Below are 25,405 nucleotides of genomic sequence, written 5' to 3'. Positions count from 1 at the left end.
CTTCGCCATTGCCATCTCTCTGCCTACGATTTCACAAAATGTCATTGGCATCTCGCTGGTGATGAAGCATCTTGGCATTTTCTTCTTTCAATATTGCTGCCTGCAAGTCAATAGGTTCTTCATTAGATAATTCCTTCTCTTCTTCATCTATTAACTCCTCCACGTTTGTTTGTTTGTTTGTTATTTGGTTTTTAGGAGCATTAGCAACTAAGGCCATATTGCTCTGGGGATATGTGGTGGTCATTCCCTGACCTTTCCGCATCCTCCGTATTTGGTGGTGACAGGCTCGAACCCCGGTTTAATCAAGAAGCATGTGCTACGCACTGCTGCTCCTTCCCACCTTGCTATGGAGGCGCACTCCTCCACGTCTTTGGCATCAACCTCCAACTGAAGTAGCTCTGCAACCTGTTCATAAGATTCATCTTTTTCAAACCCTTTTACGTGCTGTAGCACATTTTCTTCCATGCGCCATTTAAACAACTTTTAGTAGTTTCCGCCCAGCATTATTAATGTTTAAGATGGCGTAGTAAATAATGTAAGATTTACAAAAGTCTCTTAATGTAAAATTTTTCTCACCGTCTACTGCAGACAATGCCTGAGCATTGTGTGTAAATAGTATGCTTTTAAATTTGAAATAACACCCTGATTCATAGGTGTGATGAGTGAGGTCATGTTTGGCGGTAGAAATATGACTCTCATGTTCAAATTGAAATCATCTAGGTGCATCATCTAACAGAAGCAAAATCTTGAAAGGAAAGTCATTGTCTTTACAATATTTTTCAACCTTGGGAATGAAGCAGCATTTAAACCAATCCTCAAAGAAAGATATTGTTATCCATGCTCTCTGGTTCGATCGGAAATGCATGTGTAGGGTGGCTTTATTGATGCCCTTAAATGCACAAGGATTTTCAGAATGGCACACAAGCAGTGGTTTTAATCTGTAATCTCCCACTGCATTAGCCCCAAGCAAGAGCGTGGTCCTATCTTTTCAACCCTTGAAACCTGGCATTGTCTTTTCCTCTTTGGCAATGTATGTTTGATCCAGCATTTTTTTCCAATACAGAGCAGTCTTGTCAATGTTAAAAATTTGCTGTGTTGAATAGCTGCCTTCATCAATAATTTTTTCCAACACAACACAAAATTTTTCTGCAGCTGCACTGGTGACTTCACCGCATACTTTAATGTTGTGGAAACCAGCACAATGCTTGAACCTATTAAACCACCAGTTGCTTGCCACGAACGTGGGTTGGGGTTCACCGTACTTATCCTTAATATCTTTATAAATACATGTTTCTTTTGATTCAATGGTCATTAGACTCAGGGGCACTCGCTTCTGAATCTGATTTTCCATCCATATTATTAACAGCTGTTCCATCTCTGATATAGCACCTGAACGCTGTTTTGTGATCACTGTTAACCTTAAATGCACTGATCCTTTAACATGTTCTTTTATATGCGCACTGTCCCTTAAACCAGAATTCAAATCTTTGAATATGTAATGTTACTAATATCAGCTGAAACAAAAAAGGGTTTATTTTGCAAACACCACACAATTCCAGTAGTTATATAAGATGTCATTTCATTCAAAAAAGCTACTTCTTTTGTCTTGCCAGAATTATACTCTTACACCTCCAAATCTGGAAATGTTTTTTTTTTTTTTTTTGAGTAAAGGATCATTGCTATGTTATCTATGGCTTTAGCATACTGTGCTAGTACAGTCTTAGATAATGTTAAATAAAAAATTAAGCAAAAGTCTATACTTTCATAACCTAAAAATCAACATTTAACAAAAGAACATTTTTTTTGTTGCCTTCTTCATACTTTCTTTATAATTTATTCCGCAGACTTCAAATAGATAGCTATATCACATTTTCCACAGTACACGACATTGATATTGTGCACAGCAGAAAACTAAAACACATCAAACTACAAAATGCAAACTTACTTTGTTCTTCTAGCTTTAAGATAAGGGGGAAGCATACAAATATATGCATCACAATGATGCTTCTTGATCTGGTCATCCATCATTTGTTGTCTCATAAGGAATAGGAGACTTCAAATGGAAAAAAAAAAAAAAAAAAAAAAAATAGGCTAAACACGTTCTCTGTACATACAGAGGAATAATCTGTTCACAGAACAGGAAAAATGCCAAATTTATGCCAAAACCAATGAGCACATATAATTCCTGATTTTAGGTACCCCCTCCACTCCAACCAGATATTTGTACATCTGTAAAGAAAGTTTTATTTGCATTTTTGTTGCTGTTAAAATTAGCAGTTATGGCATTTCAGTTTCCTTCAAAATTTTTCATCAGTGAAAAAGACATCAAGAAATGACAACAATGGGATGTTTTTGTTTTTTTCTTCTATGAACCTTGATATATTCAATCAGAAAGACTTTATCCTTACTGCTTTTACAATATACAAAGGTCTGTGGATTAAATTAATTTAATGTGAGTATTACCAAAAAGTATCTTGATAAGTATTCAAAACAAACAAAATTATTGTTAGATTTTTTTTTATTTTCTATAAAATTAAGATAAATATTTTACTTCAAAAAATAAAATATAAAGACAGAAATATGAAACAAAACTGCGCACCACCACTAGGGAAGCCACCTCCAAAGAACATGTTGAATAACTCTTCAGCAGAAACATCACCTGAAAATAAATATATCATACTGAATACTTAATATAAGTATTTTAGCCACTCAGGAAGTTCAATACATGAGATGTCCTACTATATATCAATTAATGAAAAACATACAAACACTAGACAAAAAATTAGTCACCTGTGAATTTTTTATTAATAATGTGTAACCCCTCCTTTAGCACAAATCACTTCATGAATTTTCATTGGCAGGGATTCAACTGAGCCACGTAAATAGTTTGTTTATATCAATATTAGATCTTTCTGAAAACATAATTCATATAATTTAGCCCATAATTCATTCACGTTTCCTGGATGCGATTTTGTATTTTCACCTCCCTTCAAGATAGTCTCATACATTCTCCACAGGATTTAAATCTGGAAACTTGGCTAACCAATTCAAGTGCCCTGCCATCCCATCGTGTTCCTTGTGCCAGTTTAAAACAGTACAGTCCTTATGAACCTGACAGCTGTTATCCTGGTATACAGGAGTATCAAAATCATGAGAGTCCATCAAGTGTTCAGTAAAAGGCACAACTTGATTATCCATAATATTTGTATAGGCAACCTGATTCATCCTGGTTGATATTTCAAGTAGGGGATCAACTTTGTGATAGTTAAAACACTCCCAGAGCATTCAGTGACCCATGACCAGCTTGTACCCTTGCATGCAGTCTGGATGTTTTACCTCATTGCTTCTCCTGTGAATTTGGTGTCCGGTGTCATTAAAATATAGGCAAAAATTTGGATTTGTCAGACCACATCACAGCTTTACAATCATCAACAGCTGGGCTTTTTTTATGCACAGCTGTTCATATTGATCTTTCTCGGGTCCTACTCCAGATATTCTTATTATGTAGTTCTCTTCGCAGGGTTCTTCATTTTTTATTTACTAGATGTGATATTCATTGTCAATCAACTTAGCACAGAAATCGGCACAATTCTGTTGCTGATTTCGGTTGATCGACTCATACCATTCCTTAAAACTCTTATTATTATTGTTCTTTATAAAATACCAGTAAATTCAGACCACTTTAACAGGATTCCTTTAGACCTTCCAAATACCACCACTCCTTTTTTACACTCACTAACATCTTTTTCGCACCTCATCTTTCATGGTGGAAACCTTTACTTCTTCAATCAGAGCTGGTATACCTGTAAATAGATAAAATTAATTAACCTTATACTCTAATTTCAGTGCTGTCAGCACAGAAGATACAAGTGTTCTATCTTTATGTGCCCTAAATACCACAAATGACTAATTTTTTTGTCCAGTGTCTGTCTCATCACAAAAACATTTTACACTTATTTTTAAACATAAGGAAAAAATTAAACTGCATATTAACCCATAAATAAATAAGGAGAAATATATCTCATACAGTCTTAGCAGCCAAGTGGTCAGGCACAGGAGTGCAATAGCACATGCTCTTTGAGTAGACTGGGGTTCAAGCCCAACTGCTAAATACAGTTGATCTGCCAACCCTCACCAGACCAGCATAGCAGATTGTGGTTCTTTCCCTCAACCTGACTTGTTGAGGAGGCCTCCATCCTGTAGTAGTGCATTGGCAATGGCTGCAAATTTATTTATTATATACCATAATAAAATCTAAATATATATATATATTGAAGTTTTATACTATGTTTGGAGTCCACTAAAAAAATATTTTCTAACTTTTTTGAGAGCTTGATACGTAACATAATTGGCCCTCCACGTTTTCATGTGACCAAAGTTCTGGGGAAACAACATGGCTACGTCACCCATCAAACCAAAGTTAAAACAACTAATGTTAATTAGGGTGAGGGACTGGAATAAAACAGCAATTATGCCTCATTGTGAGAGATGGCCAGTGACATGTTTACTGTGAAAGTAAATAAAGAAAATATAAAGGAGACATTAATTTCCCCAACTTTTATATATAAGATGAAACTTAATTCATAGAATTATTTTTGTGATAACAGTTTATAAGTTAATTCTTGAAATTCAAACGTTAAATTTTCTTTTTCCTTTTTTTTTTTTTTGCCAAACAAAAACTGGCTCTAAACAGTCCCTTTTATATTTTTCTGCATTTATTTTCATTGTAAGGTCGTCAGCTATCTGCTGCAATGTCAGAATTATCTTCTGCTTTTTCCATCACCATCCCATTACGATTCGAGTTATATGTCTAACTCAATAAGTTCAATATCTTCAGTCACATGGCTGCTTGGAGTGACATCACTTGTTAAATCTTTTATATCAGATTAAACTAATTCCACATTCATTCTACTGAGAATTTATTAATTCTTGAAAAATATACACATCAAACTTTGATTATTTTAATGTTGTAAAAGCCATATGGCCTTTTGAATAAATTAGTAAATTGGGGACCACCTTCTCCTATCTATTTTGTGGCCGTCATGTTTTCAACTGCCATGAGTAAATACTATGGTCATAATGCTCAAGACAAAACAAATGTCCTTAATCAAATTGCTTAGAAAGTCATTACTTTTAACCAAATAATACCAATTTAATAATTTATTACACAGATCATGAAACCAATTATTGGTTTTCTGGGGAAGAGGGATCACATTTTTTGCAAGAATCACTTTTTTAAATAAGTAATGGACAAACAACTTTTTTAAAAATTCTTTGCTTGTTGGCATCATTTAGTTATCACACAATACTTGGAGTGGCCATTTCAAACTCCCAACTCAATATGATAATTTATCCTTCCAACATCTCTCAGTATTGTTACCACACAAATGCAGTGTTTTTATGGCTGAACTTATCAGCCATAAAAATACTGCAGGCAAGCCATAATTATGTATGGATACTCTGAGTGCAGTGATGCTCCTGAAAAATATTTTCCAAACCACATCCACTGTTGTAACATTTCATATCATGAATACTTCAATTCAGTGAGAGTAAACAATCATATTTTTCTAGATTCTTGGGCATGTCAGAATACCAGGAAACGAGCATGAAGAGACAAGAGACCTTACTGATGTTCCATTCCATTTCCTTTCATGGATTTTAAACTACTCATACAATGACTATATAATAAACAATGAGCTCAAATGTGGCACACTCAAACATGTAACGAATTATTTTAAATAATAGAAGGACCACGATTATTACCAGCTTCTGACATAGCAGGCACAAATACTGGCAAGAACACAAAATGGTCAACTCGCTCCTTTACACTGTTTACATTTCTACTTCCCACTTAATGTAAAACATATCCTTCTGGAATGTGCACATTATCACAATGTCAGATTTACTTCCTTCAATCCCTTGCTAACTCAAAAGAACCTCTAAACCTAAGCCATTAGTTACTGGAGATCCTGCCAACTTAAATGAGCTGTTCACATATCTAAAAATAATAAATTCATATAATTACTTTTAAGTCTTTTTTTCCCCTTTTATCGTGCTGATTATCCCTCCAGAGATATGGTCACATGCAATTTGGTCATAGTAGATGGCAGACCTAGCACCATTAACCTGGAGCCAGGTGTGTGGGTCTTTGAGATCCTGCAAGATTTCATGTTTTTCTTCTACCTGGTCCTCACAGCTAAAATTCTCAATATTTCCCTACTGAAATTTCCAGAAATCTCTGTTAGTTATTGTGCAAACAGGAAAAATGCATGCAGAATAAAATTAAGCTTATCCTCATAAATTATATGTGTACATGCTGAAAAACATGAAATTAAAATTAGCAGCATTGCTCACATCCAATTATTGAGGTGTGTGTGTGTGTGGCCTTGCTCTCTACATTTTATGACATAGATCTAGCTGTTTCTCTCTCTCTCTCTCTCTCTCTCTCTCTCTCTCTCTCTCTCTCTCTCTCTGGCTTTGTGTCACAGAAGGGTTTGGTCATCATCCAATTGTTGAAGCATGTGGGTTTTTCAATTGACACACACTGTCAATCAAGGTAATAAGGGAGATAATATTCAAAACTCACAAATAAGAGAGGTGATGAAAAATGTAAAGCATAGCAGAGCATATTTTATTTTCAAAAAGTAATTAAAATATGTTTTTAATATAAAAAATGGATTTATCAGAGCTGTATTTATCAGAGACTGAAAATTAAGGTGGTATCAAAAAGTGAACAATTCTGAGTTATTTCTTGAAGATTTTTAAAGTTAAAATTTTTAAGGGGTAATGAGTTACCCCTTTTATCTAAGTGCACATGTGATGCTAAGAAAACACTGGCATGCCCAATTACAAGTTAAATCTCCATTTCAAAAACTTGTGGAAGTGTATTATCCTTCACAAAAAGAAAAACTGAGGACCAATTTCACCTAGAACAGCCTTATAGAAGACTTCAAGATTTCATCTCTATATAATGAAGCAGTCAAGGTTGCAACCTTAAAGACATGAACCAACATATGCTCAGTAATATTTTGGCTCTCTATAGGATTGGTAGGGGAACCTGTGGTTCCCCTACCAATCACAGGTTTCCTAACATGGAGTCCCTTTGTTTAAACCTATGAGACACTGAATGCCTTGGTATAGCAAGGTCATGAGAATTGCAATAAAAGTTAACACAAGAAAGCATTTTACCATTAAGACCAGATCAGTAGTATTTTGATGTTATCATGTGATGGTCATAACTTTTCTGCAGTTACATGTAGTAGTAGTAGCAGTGGCATGTGATGCAAGAAAGCAAGTGTATGAGCTTATGCAGCATCACATAAAAAAAATAAAAAAATCACACCATTCCCTCCAAATGCCTGTCCAGTTCCTCCTTAAATTTATTCAACCTATCAACTTCCACAACGACAGATGGAAGTTTGTTCCAGCAATTAACCACCCGCTGGCTAAAGGCAAATTTCCGCACATCTATTCTACATCTGTCTTTTCTTAATTTGAATTTATACCCCCTTAGGTTCGTAATCTGAACAAGTGGAAGGATCCCATCAGAATTCAGCGTGCTCAACCCATTCAAGGCCTTATATACCTCAATCAGATCACCGTGCAGGTGCCTAATCTCCAGCCACTGCAATTTGCAGAACTTAAGCCTCTCTTGGTAAGAGGATCCCTTCATTCCCCTCACCAATCTTGTTACCCTTCTCTGTACATGCTCAAGTAAATCTACATCCTTCCTAAAATGAGGCCTCCAGACCTGTACGCAGTACTCAAGGCGCGGCCTGACCATTGCCTTATACAGAGGGATAATCACCTCCTTTTCCCTGCTAGCAAAATTCCTATATATCATTGACAAAACCCCATGACCTGCCCTGGCAGCCTGTCTGCATTGCTCAGAAAACTTCATATCTGACTGCACAATTACTCCCAGGTCTTTTTCATTTTCTACCACCTTAAGTGTAGTACCACACAGTTGGTATGTTTCTCTGGGGTTACTTCTACCCATATGTAGTACTTTGCATTTGTCAAGGTTAAACTTCAGTTGCCACTTCTTAGCCCATCTGCCCAAATTATCTAGATCCTGTTGCAGTAGCAAACTGCCATTAACAACCCTGCCAACCTTTGTATCATCTGCTAACTTCGACATTAAGCCTGATATACCTTCATCATATCATTTACTGTGTTCTGGAATATCTCTGTCCTGGGAGAGATTTGTAACCCTTTTTAGGAACTGGTTGGATATGGGCAAATTTCCAAGCAGAAGAAAAAACACAAGTGGAAAATGGGAAAGCTCAGGAACACAGGTTTTGAAAACAAATGGAGAAATGCCATCAGGACTTGGAGCTTTCTTGGCATCAAGATTGTTCAAAATCTGATTTCCTTTTAAAGGAAGGCTACAAGAGGCACTCAGTAGCGTGTACTGGGAATGGCAGGATGTGGTTTACCAAGATTATCAATACACAAGTTGGAAGAAAAGTAGGATGCTAGCAGGTCAGCTTTATCTTTGGTTGAAGTGGCAATAGAACCATCTGGTTTTGACAGGTGGGAAAAGAGATGAGCAAAAGTTGCAGCCAACAGCTTTGGCAAGAGACTAGAATGCTTGACTACCATTTAGACAAGAAGCAATTTTTCTACTCTTAGCCTGTTGAAAAATGAATGCTGTATATATAGTGAAACTTCTCCTAACGGACACCTCTCATTAACGGACATCTCTCTACAACGGACATTTTCAAATTCCCCAACTCACCTCCATTGGTTTTAACGTGTTTGCAGCTTCTGTCTAGCGGACATTCTCTGTAACGGACGCGGACAGGCAATCTGCACTGTTTCGTTTAGATTAGCACTTAATTTGATCTCCCCATAATGGACAGCGGGCGAGCTCACGGCCCTTTTTCTAGGAACGTTTCTTCCACGTATTGCCTCAATCATGTGTTTATTTTCTATTTCCGATTCTCTGAATTTTATCAAGGTTTACGTCGCAGTTCTAAACCCTCTTTCAAGAATTTTAAGGCACGTGTAAAACTTCTGATGAATTCGGTGTGTGCAGGGGGGAGGAGAATATGGTCGGCCTTTTGTCTTTTCAGTTTCAGTTTTCAGTTTTGTTCAGTGTCGTGTGAAGTGCACAATGTCTTCTCGTAAACATTTAACTTTAAAAGATAAAATCGAACTCATTAATGCGTATGATGGACAAAAAAATAGTGTCAGGGCGGAAAAATTTCTAAGGAACGCCTGACTGTACTATTGTGTACAAATATGCTGGAAGACTTTGAACAACCTCTTGTTATAGGAAACCCACAAAATCCTCGTTGTTTCAAGGGCATAAAGTTGAATCTTTTGGATGTTGACTGGAAGTCTAATAAAAAAGCGTGGATGACACGAGATATCATGAGCGAATGGATAAGTCACTTTAACCAAAACATGATTCGTCAAAACAGAAAAATTATTCTTTTCATGGATAATGCTGCATCTCACTCGCACATTGAATTGTCCAACATTCAAATCGTTTTTCTGCCACCAAACACATCTGCAGAGTGTCAGCCCTTGGATCAAGGGATAATAAAAAATTTTAAACTTCACTACAGAAAACGTGTTTTAAGACATCTCATTGCAAACATGAACAATGTAACATGTGCGAGTGACCTTGCAAAGAAAATCAGCATCTTAGATGCGATTCAATGGATTTCTTCTTCAGTAAACGCAATTAGAAAACAAACTGTCGTGAACTGTTTTGTAAAGTCTGGCTTCTCAAACGCAAAAATTGAAGTTGTGAACAGCAATGTGGAGTACCAAGAAGAACAAGAACTTCACCATCTATTGATAATGTACGATACTTCCGCTGCAAATGACCTTGGCTACAAAGATATAGACTCAAACCTCACTACAGAAGATGGTGCTCTAGATATCAACGACATTATCATCGATATTTTTCAAGAAGTTCCTCATGAGGATGAAGAAATGGAAGGAGGTCATTCTGTCGAAGAACATATTAACGACGAACCACCGATGAAAATAGAAGAAGCGCTCGTACAGATCAATCGTTTAAAAATGTTTTTCGCCGGTGAAGAAGATACTGAAGGACTTTCAATGGTTTCTTTACTCCAAACAAATGTTGAAAACAAAATTATCAGCCGGAAGAAGGTGCAGAAGAAAATAAGTGATTACTGTATGTATTTTGTTTAAGATAAAGTCATAATATGCATAGCACAATTGTATGTATATTATTTACAAAAATATTGTGCAAAATCTGTATATAATTTAATTTAATTTTACATTAAACGTTTAACGATTTTTCTTTATCTCTTGTGTATGTAATTGTATATTATTTACAAAAATATTGTTCAAAATCTGTATATATTTTAATTTAATTTTACATTAAACATTTAACGATTTTTCTTTCTTTCTTTTTTTTTTTTCTCCCTCAGACTTCTTGTTAGCGGACACTTCTCTCTAACGGACACATTTTCGTTCCCCATGGCTGTCCGTTAAAGGGAAGTTTCACTGTACTCGTATCTGCTGTACATCCTACTACCATATTTCCAAGAGGGGAAATTAACTAAAAATTGGTTGCATAATAGCTTTGATATATTCAGGATTCAGTTGCAGAGACAGCTTTGGCAAGAAACTAGAATGCTTGACTACCATTTAGACAAGAAGCAATTTGTCTACTCTTAGCTTGTTGAAAAACGAATGCTGTATATACTCGTATCTGCTGTACATCCTACTACCATATTTCCAAGAGGGGAAATTAACTAAAAACTGGCTGCATAATAGCTCTGATATATTCAGGATTCAGTTGCAGAGTAATTTTGTAAACAACAGGACTCATCAAAGACTAATTACTGTAGACACCTGGTTTGTTCCCTAAGCTAGAGATTCAATAAAAGAGTATATCAGCGGAATGCTAATTACAAACAGCTACCAGTGGAGGTGAATACGGCTCCCATTCATCAAGAGTGTTACATTAGTTACAAAGTAAATCTTTGTAAACAACATTGCATGACATCCATTCTTCAAGCAGAAGTTGCACTTAGCATAGTAAAAACTGCTAAAGGCTAAATTAGAGAAAAATATACAAGAACTGACAAGCGATATGGAGAAATCATGTGACTTCAATTCAGCACTATGACAGGCCAGACAGTTGTTTTGATTTAATTTTCTCAAAACATGGTAAATTCTAGGGCAGCAAAAATAAATACACAGCAAAATTAGTAAATCAGTAGGACTGAAGTGGCAAAACAAAATGTAGTATATTTTGCAAGTATACGATTCCAGAAGGAACAATCCACAGTTGGATGAAAGAAAACAAAAAATTGCATTCATTCAGAGATTTCACAGAAGATGGAATCTATGAATGAATGAATGCTTCTATAGAACAAAAACTCTCTTTCATTACACTTCTGTAAAAAGAAAGCTAGATGTCTCCATGAAAATAGTGATATGGACCAATGCTTATACCAGTGGTTTCTACAAAAGCATAGTGAGGGAGTACCAATAAATAGTGTAATTTTGAAAATACAGACACTTAAATTTCATAAGGTACATGGTGGAGATTACACATTATAAGATTCTGAAGGGTGCTTTGACGATGGAAAGCTCATCATGGGATATCTCAGCTTAGTCTTGTAGGAGAATCTGCATTTGGTGAAATTACAACAGCAGAAGTGTTTCTTGAATTTCTGTGTAATGTGATTAAAGATGGGGAATTCAATAATGAACAGTTGTATAACTATAACGAAACAGCAATGTACTATAAACTTCGCCATGATAAGTCACTGGATATTAAAAATGCACCCAACAAAGTGGGCATGAAAACTAACAAAGAGAGAATTACTGTGCAAAAAAGACTGGATATCACAAGCCGAAGTGATTGTGCATCGGTTATAATAGAAGTTCCTGGTATTTTAAGCAAATCAAAATGAAATCTCTACCTGTGATTTATAAAAATAGCTCCAACACTTGAATGTCAAATGATATTTTTGCTTCATGATTCGAAAGTGAGTTCGTACCATTGGTGAGACACCACTTTCTTTCCAAAAAACTTGAAGAAAAGGCTCTGTTACTTTTGGATCACTGCCCAGCTCATCCTTCAGCTGATAGCTGAAATTGAAGAAATGGCAAGAGTCACGTTTCCAAGGAACAGAACTGCAGCCCATGGATCAGGGCATTATTCGAGCATTCAAAGCCTACAGCAAGTATACTACAAGCCAGTATACTTGCTAGAACTCCGCCATGGACGGTCCCAAGCCCGGCTGCGAAAGGAGGAGGGTGGTCATCCTGCTGAAATGACCAGAACCGGGAAACCGGGGAAACTAGGCAAGAAACCGCATGAAATTCGGAACAAGCTCTTACAACAATGTTACCGCATCCGGGGTAGCCGATGCGCCAGCACTGGGGACCCAGGGTACTGGTGTGAAGTGGACCACTGGCCACAGAACAAGCTCTTATAACAATGTTACCGCATCCGGGGTAGCCGATGCGCCAGCACTGGGAACCCAGGGTGCTGGTGTGAAGTGGATCACTGGCCACAGCAATAAGCTTACTACGCCGAAAAGGACAATTAACATTGGCGAATGGAATGTTCGAACGGGGCACCACGTTGGACAAAAGGAAATCATTGCCCAAGAACTACTTAGGTGCAAGATATCAATTGCAGCATTATCCGAATTAAGGCTCACCGGGTCTGGAACGATGATCATCCAACCACCAGCACCTAACGAAGCGGTTATGCTATTCTACTCTGGTGGTGAGAACGAGAAGTAGGAGTGGGCTTTATGGTCGATGCTCAGGCCACCAGTAGTGTGATCGCTTTCCAACCAATATCGGACCGCCTGGCAGTCCTTACTGTCAAGGGCACCATCAAGACCCATATTATCTCCGCCTATGCGCCAACTGAGACTAGCCTGGACCCGACCAAGAATGACTTCTACAACCAGCTCCAACATACGCTGGATTCAATTCATCAGACAGAAGTGATCATCCTCGCAGGGGACTTTAATGCCCACATTGGCGTGGACAGATCTGGTTGGGAAACAACAATGGGCAAGTTTGGCCATGGGAAGATCAACGACAACGGACTACATTTGTTGTCCTTTGCCACATCTAACAACCTGATCATTGGAAACAGCCATTTCCAGCACCCTCAAAAACATCAACTTACATGGCGAAATCCATCTGGCAAGGACTCAGCAATCCTGGACTACATTTTGATCAATGCCAAATTTCGCTCATCACTCATGGACATTCGTGCCATGAGGGGACCTGATTGCGGATCTGATCACTACCTCATCCGGGCTAAGGTGCAGCTCAAATTACGGCATGCAAAAAGATCATCTCGGTCAGCCAAGCTGGACTGGAGGCAGCTAATGAATGCTGCCAACAAACAGGCATATCAGATCGCCCTATCCAACCACTTCGAGATGCTGGCCGTGCCCGAGGATATAAATGAAGAAGAAAAGCAGATCTCTGATGCCATCCTGGAACGTGCCAAGCCCCTATGTCCACCTGCCCGACGTCGAACGCAACCATGGATATCAGACGAGTGCCTCGACCTCGTGGACAAACGGAAACAGGCAAAGTTGGTCGACTTTGAACGGTACCGGCAGCTAAACCGAGAAGTCCGACAAAGAATGACAGCAGAAAGAGAAGCATACTGGAACCAAGTGGCAGACGATCTTGAAGCGGCGGCATCCAAGAACGAGTACCGCACTCTCTACCGCACCCTCAGATGTCTGAGTAGAAAGACCAAATTGACTAGTGACAACATCAAGAATGCTGATGGGACCTTCGTGCGATCACCATCCGAACGCCTGCAATGGTGGAGTGAATTCTTCAAAGCTTTGTATAATCACGACCCACCTCAGGGACCGCCAGCAACAGCACTCTCGATCGACCCCCCCTTAGGGTCTCCATGGTCGATGTTGAGCCTACAGTAGAAGAAGTGAAAGCAGCCATACAATCCCTGAAGAATGGCAGGGCACCAGGAGTGGACCAAGTCACCACAGAAGCGATCAAAGCCGGGGGAGATGTACTGCTTTGCCGACTACACTCACTCCTCAAAACCATCTGGTGCACTGAACAAATTCCGCTAACATGGAGGAAAGCCATTATCGTACCGATCCACAAGAAAGGTGATAACCGGGACTGCAAGAACTACCGTGGCATCAGCCTCCTTTCCATCATCGGAAAGGTCTTTATGAAGATCATCCAGTCAAGACTGCAAAAACATCGTGAGCAAACCAATCGAGAAGAACAGGCAGAATTTAGACCCGGGCGAGGATGCTGTGATCAAATCTTTGCCATTCGTCAGCTGATGGAGGAGAGGATCCGGTGTGGACAGCGAACCGTCATTGTTTTCATTGACTTTAAGTCTGCTTTCGACTGTGTCCACCGGCCTGCCTTATGGAAACTACTAGAGGTTGAACATGTCCCTCGAAAAGTCATCACACTCCTCCAAACTGCATACAACGGTTTAACCAGCCAGGTGCGCATCCAGAACGATTTATCTGAGGAATTTACCATCTAAACTGGAGTCCGCCAAGGGGATGTAGCCTCCCCGTTGCTTTTCAACATCGTGGTCGATGCCATTATGAGGCAAGCATTCAGAAACAGACAGGGCATACAATATGACAAGGATCACTATGTGACTGACCTGATGTTTGCTGATGATAGTGCTATCCTTGCCGGTAACGACGCTGAAGCCACGGACATTCTCTATGACATTGCCCGCATTGCCCGGCCATACGGTTTGAAGATCAATGCTGGGAAGACAAAGGCCCTGACAACAGATGGGTCGCAAGCCACCATCTATCTCAAAGGCGTCCAGATCGAGCAAGTGCAGGACTTTAAATACCTTGGGTCGCTGGTCCAGGAGAAGAAAGTTGCATCCACCATGGAAATCCACAGCAGAATTGGACAGGCGGCCACTGCGTTCGCCTCGCTCAAATGGTGTCTGTGGAAGAGGACCAACATTTCCACAAAGACTAAAATCCGACTCTTCTGGACTTTGATCCTGCCCATTCTTCTTTACGGATCGGAAACATGGATTTGTCTCAAGTTAGATTTGAACAAACTTGAGGTATTCCAAATGCGATGCCTGCGGCAGATCTTGGGCACCTCTCTTCGCAACCGCATCACTAATGATACCATCCGCGCCAGATGCCAACAGCAACCAACCATTGCCGACCAAATCCAGAAGCGAAGGCTTAGATGGTTTGGCCACGTATGTAGAATGGGCACGAACAGAATACCATCCACACTCCTTTGGAGACAACGACCCACCCAATGGAGCATCCAACGGACCGCGCCTAGGAAAACGTGGGCCAAGCAAGTGGAAAATGACTTGAAGAACCGACGTCTCGACCTTAACCAGGCCAGGACTGACGCCATAGATCGTAAGGTATGGAAGAACATCACAGAGCAAGTCCGAAACCCTGCGGCACCTACAGCAGCATACTGGTTGCGTGGCCAACCGCCTCCCCCAGCTGCCAGCTAAGGACCAAAGAAGAAGTATACTTGCTGGTGTTGTGAACTCAGAAATTAAAGTTCTAGAATTTTTGAAAACATTAACATTGAAAGTTATTGTATTAGATTAGCATGGGAGAAAGTAAGCTTAACATCAATTGAAAACTGCTGGAAAATATATATTGGAAAAGATGAGATCACTAATAATCTTGAATTATCAGCATTTTCAGAACAAGTAAAGGCTGCTTGTAATGTAGTTCATCACAGTCTTGGACAAATGAGCTGGTTGCTTGGAATGAGGTGGATGTGGAAGCTCCACTTGCACATTACCTGAATGATGAAGAAATCACAGCCTCTGTGAATAGTAGGAAGACAATTGAAAAACATAAGGCCAGTGACATAGGGAGTGATTGAGAATATAATGAAGATAACCTGTGTAAGAAAAAGCACAGAAATTAACAAAATGCTTGAAAATATTAATGAGATGATGGTGTGATTAGAAAATCAGAATGATAATAAACATCTTAATTTATTACATCTGACCACTATTAAGAATTATGTACTGAAAAAAACAGTGTCATCAGTTCGACAAACTAAATTACATAACTAATTAAGAATAGATGCACATAATTTTTTTAAGGCCTTGCCACTGAAATCCTCAGAAAATATGTGGTGGGACCTGCCAGAGTACTTAAATAATCTACTGGATGCCTGACCTGCCTCCTCGTGGCAAAGTGTGGGCAACGGTGGGTCCCAATAGGGGCCCAATGACTAAAAGGTCAGAGAAACAATAACAACAACTACACAACAAACCATTCCCCACACACTTTTTAAATCTCTGGCCTCCACAGAGTTCTGTGTCACTTACAAAGAATACATGGAGATGGAGGAAACCCCCGTTTGGTTTGGTTTTTTTTTTTTTAGGAGCATTAGCAACTAAGGCCATATTGCTCCGGGAATATGCGGTGGTTATTCCCTGACCTTTCCGCATCCTTCGTATTTGGTGGTGACAGGCTCGAACCCCAGTCTAATCAAGAAGCGTGTGCTACGCACTGCTCTCCTTCCCACCTGGCTACGGAGGCGCCTGGAAACCCCCCGGTGCCGTCAGACAACTAACACACTTTACACTGTATTTTGTATCTACATCCATGCATGAAGAAATGTTTAGGGATGGGAAACTGGAAACCAAATTATTTTGTTATAGCAGAAGAAAGTGGAAAAGATATTGCTGAAGTTAAAAGTAAACAAGGTACCTTGGATTGAAATCAATCTAGTTATATTAAAAGAAACAGCAAAAGAGTTAAGTAAACATTTGGTCATAATTATGACAGCATTCGTGGAATCAAGAGAGGTTTAGAAGTGCGCAAATGTCATTTCTATTCACAGAGGAGAGATGAAAGGGTGACATAAGCAATTATAGACCTTTAAGCTGGACATATGTCAGGGGAAAATAATGGAGTCGGTGCTTAAAGAAGTATTGCAGGATAATCTTAATATGAATGGAATTATAAGAAAATCACAGCATGGGTTTGTTGGAGGGGAGATTTTGTCTGACCAATCTGATTAGCTACTATGATGTAGTAACAGAGGAACTGGATGCAAATAATAATTTTGACAACGTACATTTAGATTTCAGTAAAGCTTTTGGCAATGTTTCACACAAAACACAGGTATACAAAATAGAGCAATGTTTCATTGGGATAAAGGAATGGTTAAATGGCAGAAGAGGATGACAGTGACAGAGGGTAAGTGGGCAATGATCTTCTTGGACTAATGTTATTAGTGGAATCTCTCAGGGTAGAGTGCTGGGCTCCTTACTGTTTACAATATTTATTAATGATACTGATGAAGGCATATCAAACTTATTGTCTAAGTTTGCAGATAATACAAAGGTTGGCAAGGTGGTTAAAGACAAAAATCAAGACTACACTGAAGTAAGACCTAGAAAGAATTAGGTAGATGGGCTGAGACGTAGCAATTGATATTTCACATTGGTAACTGCAATGTAACTGAATACGGGCAGCAGTGATCGCAGGATAATATGACAACCAGATGCTCTAATTACTCCACACTCAAGGTGGTGGAGACTGAAATAGACCAGGGGACAATTGTACAGCTCAATATAAGTTCTCTCAGCAGTGCTAACAAGCCGCTAGACCAGCTCATGGGGTTCTGTAAATGATATACAGGAACTTTGTCAGCAGGGACAAGGGATGATTAAGTGGAAGAAGACAGAGAATAGTTATCAATGGGCACTGCTCTTCATGAACCAATGTTATTAGTGGAGTTCCCCAGGGTTCAGTGCTGGATCCATTGTTGTTTTCAATATTTATCAATGATATCGATGAAGGTATATCAGGCTTAATGTCTGGTATATCACCCTGATGACTGTTGTTAGCCACCATGATAGAGCTAACAACTGTCATCAGGGTGAACTATTGCAACAAGATCTAGGAAAACTGGGTTGATGGGCTGAGAAATGGCAGTCGAAGTTTGATAAATGCAAGGTACTACACATGATAGCAGTAACCACAGGGTAACTTATCAACTGTGTGGTACTACAGTCAGGGCAGTAGAGAATGAAAAAGATCTGGGCATAATTGTGTCAGAGCTGAAATTCTCTGACAGTGCAGACATGCTACCAGAACAGTTCATGGGGTTTTGTCAATGATATACAGAAACTTTGCTAGCAGGGATAAGGAGGTGATTATCCCTTTGTATAAGACCATGGTTAGGCCACACCTTGAATACTGTATACAGGTCGTGGAAGCCTCATTTTAAGAATGATATGGAGTTCTTGGAACGGGCACAGAGAAGAGCAAACAGATCAGTCAAGAACATAAAGGATACTTTCACCATAAAAGACTTCAGTTCTGCAACTTCACCATTTGGAAACTAGGTACTTACAAGGAGACCTGACTGAAGTATTTAAGACTTTAAATGAATCGAGTAAACTTAATTATGATGATATTCTTCCTCTTTCTTAGTCAGTATACACAAGGGGAAAGAAACTAAAAAGGGTGGCTGCAATATTGACATGTGCAAATTTGTTTTCAGCCAGAAAGTAACTGATTTTTGGAACAAAGTACCACTTGGTGTTATGGAAATGGGTAGTATGAATAAATTTAAGGAAGAATTAGACATGTTATTAGAAGGGATGGACACATGCGGTGGGTAGTGTTTTTTTTCTGGCTGATGATGGAGCTTTCTTTCTTGCATCATTTTCCACTAATAATAATAATAATAATAATAATAATAATAATTATTATTATTATTATTATTACCATGACATTTACTGTGCTGCTGTAGTAACCACCAGGATGAACAGAAGGGAAATCAGAGAACAACATAGCACAAAACACAAAGACAAGGAACCAACAGCCTGGGAAGCTACAGCAGAGGATAGAAGAGATAAGAGTGAAGATGGGCCAACTGACCCAGTACCAACAAGGTAACAGAAGTAGAAGCTGATCCGAAAAGTGAAGGCCATTCTCAAGAAAGATAAAATCCATAGCAAACACAAGATCTATAATCAGAGGATTGCAGAATGCTTGACACCCTCAAGCAGAAACTCCTGATGCTCAGCAAGAATGTCAGGAGCTTCTGAGCACTCTCCCATTACAGGGAGAGTGTTCAGAGGAAAACACAACAGGATATTTCATGAAAACCAGGGAGCCTTCTTCAGGAAAATCCAACAAGAGAAGAATGAAGACAATCGACCCTCCCATCCAGAAGGCACTCAAGTTCTGAGGTAACATGTGGAACAATGACATTAGCCAAAAGGCCATGCTACCTGGATAGATCTAGAAAGGAAGAAAACCAAGAATGCAAGAGATGACAGAATGGGAGATTCGGGAGGAAGAAGTACAACAGTCAATCAGGAAGTCCCACAACTGGCAAACCCCAGGAACAGATAACCTCCACAACTACCGGTACAAGAAGTTCAGTTGCACACACAGGTACATGGCAGAGGAGTTTATCCAGATAATAAGGCACCATGATATAATCACAAAGTACTCAAAGAACCACTTACCTGAAGGCTAAGGATAAAGACACCACAAACCTGGCAAAGTACAGACTAATTACCGGTCTCCCAACAATTTACACAATCCTGACTAGCTGCATAACTAAGAAAATATCAGACCACTTGGAGAGCCAAAACATCATGGCTGAGCAGCAAAAGAGATGTAAGCAGACGAGTAAAGGATACAAGGAGCAATTGACCATTGATGCTGCAATTATGGAGCAAGCCTAAAAGAAGAACTGTAACCTGTACAAGGCCTACATTAACTACTGCAAGGTCCTTCAACTTTTTGCGCGATAACTGGCTGACAGAGACACTGAAATACAGTAACCCAAAAATAACTCATACACTTGGTGGCATTGACCTAAAGTCAGTAGTGGAAGAAGGGGATTTGGGAGTTATAATAGGGTCAGACATGAAGTTCTCTAAGCAAAGAGCCTCCATAAGAACCTAGCAGCAATTGGCCTCCCAGAGAATACTTATATGGAACTCCAGAAAGCTGTGATCCTGAACACCTGTAGGACAGTAAGAGAATTTCTCAACCAACAGCAATAATAATAATAGTATCAGACACACAATAATAGTAATAATAACCAGACATAACAAATCACTCCATGCACTTAGAACCTGTACCCATCACAGGACAGAAAAAATCCTATAAAAGGGGAAAAAATTTATTATAATAAACCTGATTGACTACTTTACCTAGATGGATGAATTCTGCATGCACACTGATACTAGCTGTTGTTATTTGTTTAAGGGCTTTACGGTGCAAGGACAGCAAGGCCATAATGAACCTGACTGACACTAGCATTAAATAAACAAATCAATCTTTTCTTTCCTTATGATTTTGGTGTCTGTTTTCTGGAGTATCAGGATGCTGAAGTTTTCCACTGAATATTTTTCTGCTTTGCACTAAAACCATCATGTTTATCACCAGTTACTACTTTCTCAAAAATATAACTTTAGCTTCCCTTTAAAAATTAATCAATATGAAGTCTTCAACGTTTCTATTCATCTCAAAATGCATGGTACAATCTTCACAAAAAATTTCTTCGTGTTCAAGTTTACTTTCGAAATCATTCTGTTCCTCATCTAAATTTAACTCTTCAGCCATCACCCACATAATCAATTGTCTATCTGAATGAACAAAATCTCTAACCTTTTAAACATTTCCAGTGGTTGCATGAATAGACAAATGCTTTGTGCATTATTAGACATTCTCTCTTACCCACCTTAAACCTTTTTTTGTGCCAATTATTGTTATTATTATTTTTAAATTTGTGCACATAACATCACTTTATCTCAATAAGTTATTTTTTGAACATGTAGTGTTTCAACTTCCATATTGGTTTAACTTCGCGTAAAAGACTAATATCAATTATTCACTATTAATAATGGTCAGTCATTTATCTGCAGATATGAAACATTCTCTATTATACAGCATGACTGTTAGCATGGCCAAATGGCTCACTCTGAAACTGTTGCTGCAAGTGGAAACAAATACCAAATTGTTCTACTTCTGTTCTCATAAGCCACTAATTACTTTATAGCTGCACTTTGCACTGTTATGAGAAAGTGAGTGTGTATGTTCACAAATAAAACAACTTACCTTCAAATCCTCTACTGTAATCATAATAATTACCATCATGAAAATGAGCATGCCTTCTTTGGATATCTTCTGATCCATATGTGTCATACTGCTTCTTCTTTTCTGGATCGCTTAATACAGCAAAAGCATTACCAATGGCTATGGAGGGGGAGAGAATAATAAAAATATAAGAAATAAATATATATGTATTGAAATTAAATAGAGACATAGGCCAAAGATATGTATAGCACACAGAGAAGAGACAAAGGTCAGGATAAAGAAGTTAAACTAAATATAAAATGATCCATTAAATGAATTAAATAAATGAAAGAATGGCCAATCCTGCACACATAAAACTAGATTGTTTTGTAATATCTCAAAAACTGAAGTACTGTTAAAAGCCGTATGGCTTTTTAACGGCACAAGGGCCAAGATGTGCCTATCCAGAGATTGCCTACGAGGCAAGCTAGTTCATGAAGACATTATAATATAATGAATCATTATTTATAATATAACTGGATTTGTTTTAAACAGTTGAAAAGGTCAGTCAGATTTGCATCATTTCCTATAAAATGTTTTAACGTCATTGGCTTCGGTAAGTTCATTTGAGATTGCAGTTTTCTATGCAGGCAGCATAGTGGTAGTAACTGCAGTCAACAAGAATGTGTTTGAGGGCTTTTTAGAAGTTGGTATGAAAAGTCTAGTAGCTTCTATGATTACTTTCCAGAATGCTTCCCATTTACAATTTTCTTTGGTTGCATCATTATTTGGTTCCGTTGTATAGAATATAAAACCTGTCTGAGACCACAGTATTCACCTTTATGAAAGCAAAAATTCTTCCCTTTAACCTTGATCATAGTTATATCTAAGTAAATTCCAAATCAATACACTGTGATCACTGCCACCTAGTGATTCTTTTATCTGCAGATTCTTAATGCATGAATAATCACTGCTAATAACCAGATCAAGAGTATTACTCCCTCTTGTTGCCTCTAACATGCTACTGTAGAAAACAGTCATCTAATAAATCCACAAAGGTTTTGTTAGTCTGTGAGTGACCAACACACAAGTTCCAGTCAATATCTGGAAAGTTAAAATCCCCCATTACAAGACATTCCGATTTACTGACTCATTCTATTTCTCTGTACAGCTGTTTGTTGTACTCACAAGTCCATTAGGCCTACAACACACTTCTACTCTCATTTTAGCTTTCCCAGTGCTTAAAAAACCTCCTTCCCAGTGCTTATGTCAAACCAATGGACATGGAAGATCACTGGATGTACTGAATATGGGGAGTACAATGGACATTGTACTTCCCATATTCAAATTCTGAATCTGTTATATCTGAGTGCCACTATGTTGCTGATATCCACAATATCCCCACAATATGTTTTGATGATTTGATCAGCACTTCAAATTCAATTACAGTCAGTTCTACTATAATGCAGTACATGCGTTTCTAAATATATTTGCATTATGGTATTTTGCGCATTAAAAACAACAGGGCTTATGGGGAAAATAGGGATAGGGGCAGAGCACTCAAAAAAAAAAAATGTTCAGGCTGGTAAATAAAGCACTAAAAAAGTTAGAAACCCAATAAAATTGCTAACACAGGTTAAACATCTTAAATTTATAATAAATATTACATTTGTAAAATAATAAGAGGAGTTTACCTCAATATAGTACGTAGAACACTTCCGTATGATACTATCCAGAAATTAAAATGAAAAAAATCAAAAACTTACATTAGAGTAAAAAATAAATAATTAAAAACCAATTTAACACAATTAAAATCACTTTAACACAATTAAAAATCAATTTAACAAAATAAAATATTAAAAAGAATTAACAAAAATATTCAAAACGATTTTCCTTCCTGAAGCTGACAACGCTTTTCGACTGTATGTCGTGATCACAGAAATGAAAATTACCAAATAGGGTTGAACCTGAAACTTAAATAGTGATTATTTGTGTTCGAGCATGCACGTAAAGGTCCACGCATCGGAGATCAAATATGGCCGCCGAACATTAACAGAATTCTTGTGTTTTTATTGTTGTTATTTGGTTTTTAGGAGCATTAGCAACTAAGGCCATATTGCTCTGGGGATATGCGGTGGTCATTCCCTGACCTTTCCGCATCCTCCGTATTTGGTGGTCACAGGCTTGAACTCCGGTCTAATCAAGAAGCATGTGCTAGGTACTGCCGCTCCTGGCTACGGAGGCACCAATTCTCATGTAATTTAATTTCTACAGTTTCTGCAATTAATAGTCGTGTATAATTACATTGAACATTAAGTATTTTGGCCTCGTTAAATAAAAAAAAAGTGTTTTTTGTTAATGGCACGAAAGGCTAATTCTGACGCTGCTGAACGAGAAGCATGAACTGAGGCTTCATGTTGATTTACATGAATATTCAGAGAAAATCGCGTCAAACATTGGTAAGATGAGTCGCAATGACCGCAAGAAATGTTGTATACCAGATCATTAATTTGTGTTGCAAAGCGGAAAAAACTGAGCGATTGTTCAGCATAGTGTGTAATTTCTGTATTGGCTTGGCCACAATTTTAAATTCGGTATCTTTAAAGAATCTATTAAGCTGTTTGTACTACTGTTCAACATATGGGACAGAAATAAAGTATTTTTTGATATTACTATTGTTGGTTGGTGTACTATTTTGTATTCTATCCTTAGCCTGTACCCTAATTCAGTTTATTGTGGCAAGGGGATAACTCCCTGTTTAAAAACTTGCTAGTTAATACAGTCGAACTTCCCTATAACGAATTCGTTAAATCCAGCGAAAAAATTCGTTATAGAGAAATTTCGTTATACAGAGAATATCTTTTTTATTAGAAATTGTTATCTAATTAGAAATTGTTATCTAATTAGAAATTGAAAATGAATCTACATTTATTTTTAATGTATTTTATTTCAAAAACATACTTATTTAAATTACGTTTACACAATTTTCGCCGGTAAATATCACAAATTAAAAAAATCTGTAATTTTCGTTTGCACAGTACAATTAAAAAATTGTCTGATTCTCAAAGAAAACCTCACATTTGTTCACAGCATTAAAAACATTATCAGGAACATTTTTAACAAAACTGTAGACCCATACGAACCGTTTTAAAAACGTTAATCATTTCTTCGCGAGTTGGCTTTTCTACGGGTTGTTCTGATGCGTCTTCAGCGTCATCATTAATTTCTTCGTGATCATGGTCGCATCTAACACTGTTCAGCAGTATTTTATCTTCATTTGGATGTTCAGCTGTAATCTACATAAACGTAACTATCCAGTGTTATTTCATTTTCGATGTTTCCAGACGATTGTAGTAATGTCCAAAAGTTTTTCAGTTGTGAAAGGGGCAGTTCATCTTGTTCGTCCAGTCGTTGTTGTTTGACTTCTGTATTCAATGCAAATCCCGCTTTCGAAAAACAATTCTGAATAGTGTATTCAGTGACATCGTTTGTCCAAACTTTTGCCAGTTCAGAGATGCAATCTCTAAGGTTAATTGTAACCTCCAAGTTTCGATTTTCTGATAATGCATTGACAATCTTCCTTATTATTCTCTTTCGATAATGAAATTTAAAATTTTTAATAATGCCTTGGTCCATTGGCTGGAGTTTTGACGTTACGTTTGGTGGTAAAAACAACTTCGCACTTTTAAGTTTGGCAGAAATATTGGCTGGATGTGCTGGACAGTTGTCAGTTACCAACACGATTTTCCTTTTTTTCTTTTGTTATATGCTTGTCTAGTTTTAATATCCATTCTTCAAAAATATCACTTGTCATCCATGCTTTTTTATTAAAAGATGTGGTCAACTTCCAAATATTTTGTGCCTCTAAAACATCTTGGGTTTTTTGATATTCCGATGACTAAAAGTCTTAATTTTTCGCTTCCTGTCATATTTGCTCCAACTAGCACAGTGATTCTTTCTTATTTGCTTTGTTTTCCGCCAAAACATTTATCATCCTTAAAAGCAAGTGTTCTATTTGGTAAACATTTAAAGAATAAACCCATTTCGTCAGCATTAGAAACATCCTTACACTCATATTCTTCCAAAATCTTCTTTAAGGTATTGTTCCCCCAACTGTTGCAATCTTCTTCGCTTACATTAACACTTTCTCCATAAATAACCTTTTCCACAATTCTGTGGCGCTTCTTAAATTTATCTAGCCACCCAGTGCTCGAATTAAATTCTGTATGTCCAAGGGACTGTGCAAATTTCAGAGCTTGTTGCTTAATTATTAGGCCCGATATTGGGATATTCTTTTCACGTATCATTTGCACCCATTTTAGAACAGCTTTATCAACATCTTCGTATATACACAACTT

General features: G+C 37.9%; 1 protein-coding gene across 1 annotated transcript in view; it reads right to left on the bottom strand.

The window, feature by feature from the left end:
* The window catches only part of LOC150081597 (dnaJ homolog subfamily B member 14-like), a 146,556-nt gene that overhangs the window by 59,484 nt on the left and 61,667 nt on the right, over positions 1 to 25,405 (bottom strand). Inside the window, exons 4-5 of the mRNA XM_090379459.1 lie at positions 21,090 to 21,227; positions 2,600 to 2,659 (exon numbers count right to left, since the gene is read on the bottom strand). Coding sequence (XP_090235585.1) covers positions 2,600 to 2,659; positions 21,090 to 21,227 — 198 coding nt within the window. The remainder of the gene's footprint in view (positions 1 to 2,599; positions 2,660 to 21,089; positions 21,228 to 25,405) is intronic.

Source organism: Mastigoproctus giganteus, chromosome 8 (assembly GCF_048544385.1).
Source record: "Mastigoproctus giganteus isolate SK-2022 chromosome 8, ASM4854438v1, whole genome shotgun sequence".
Classification (NCBI taxonomy): domain Eukaryota; kingdom Metazoa; phylum Arthropoda; class Arachnida; order Uropygi; family Thelyphonidae; genus Mastigoproctus; species Mastigoproctus giganteus.
The sequence above is the reverse complement of the archived record's forward strand: the minus strand, read 5'-3'. Positions and strand labels throughout refer to the sequence as shown.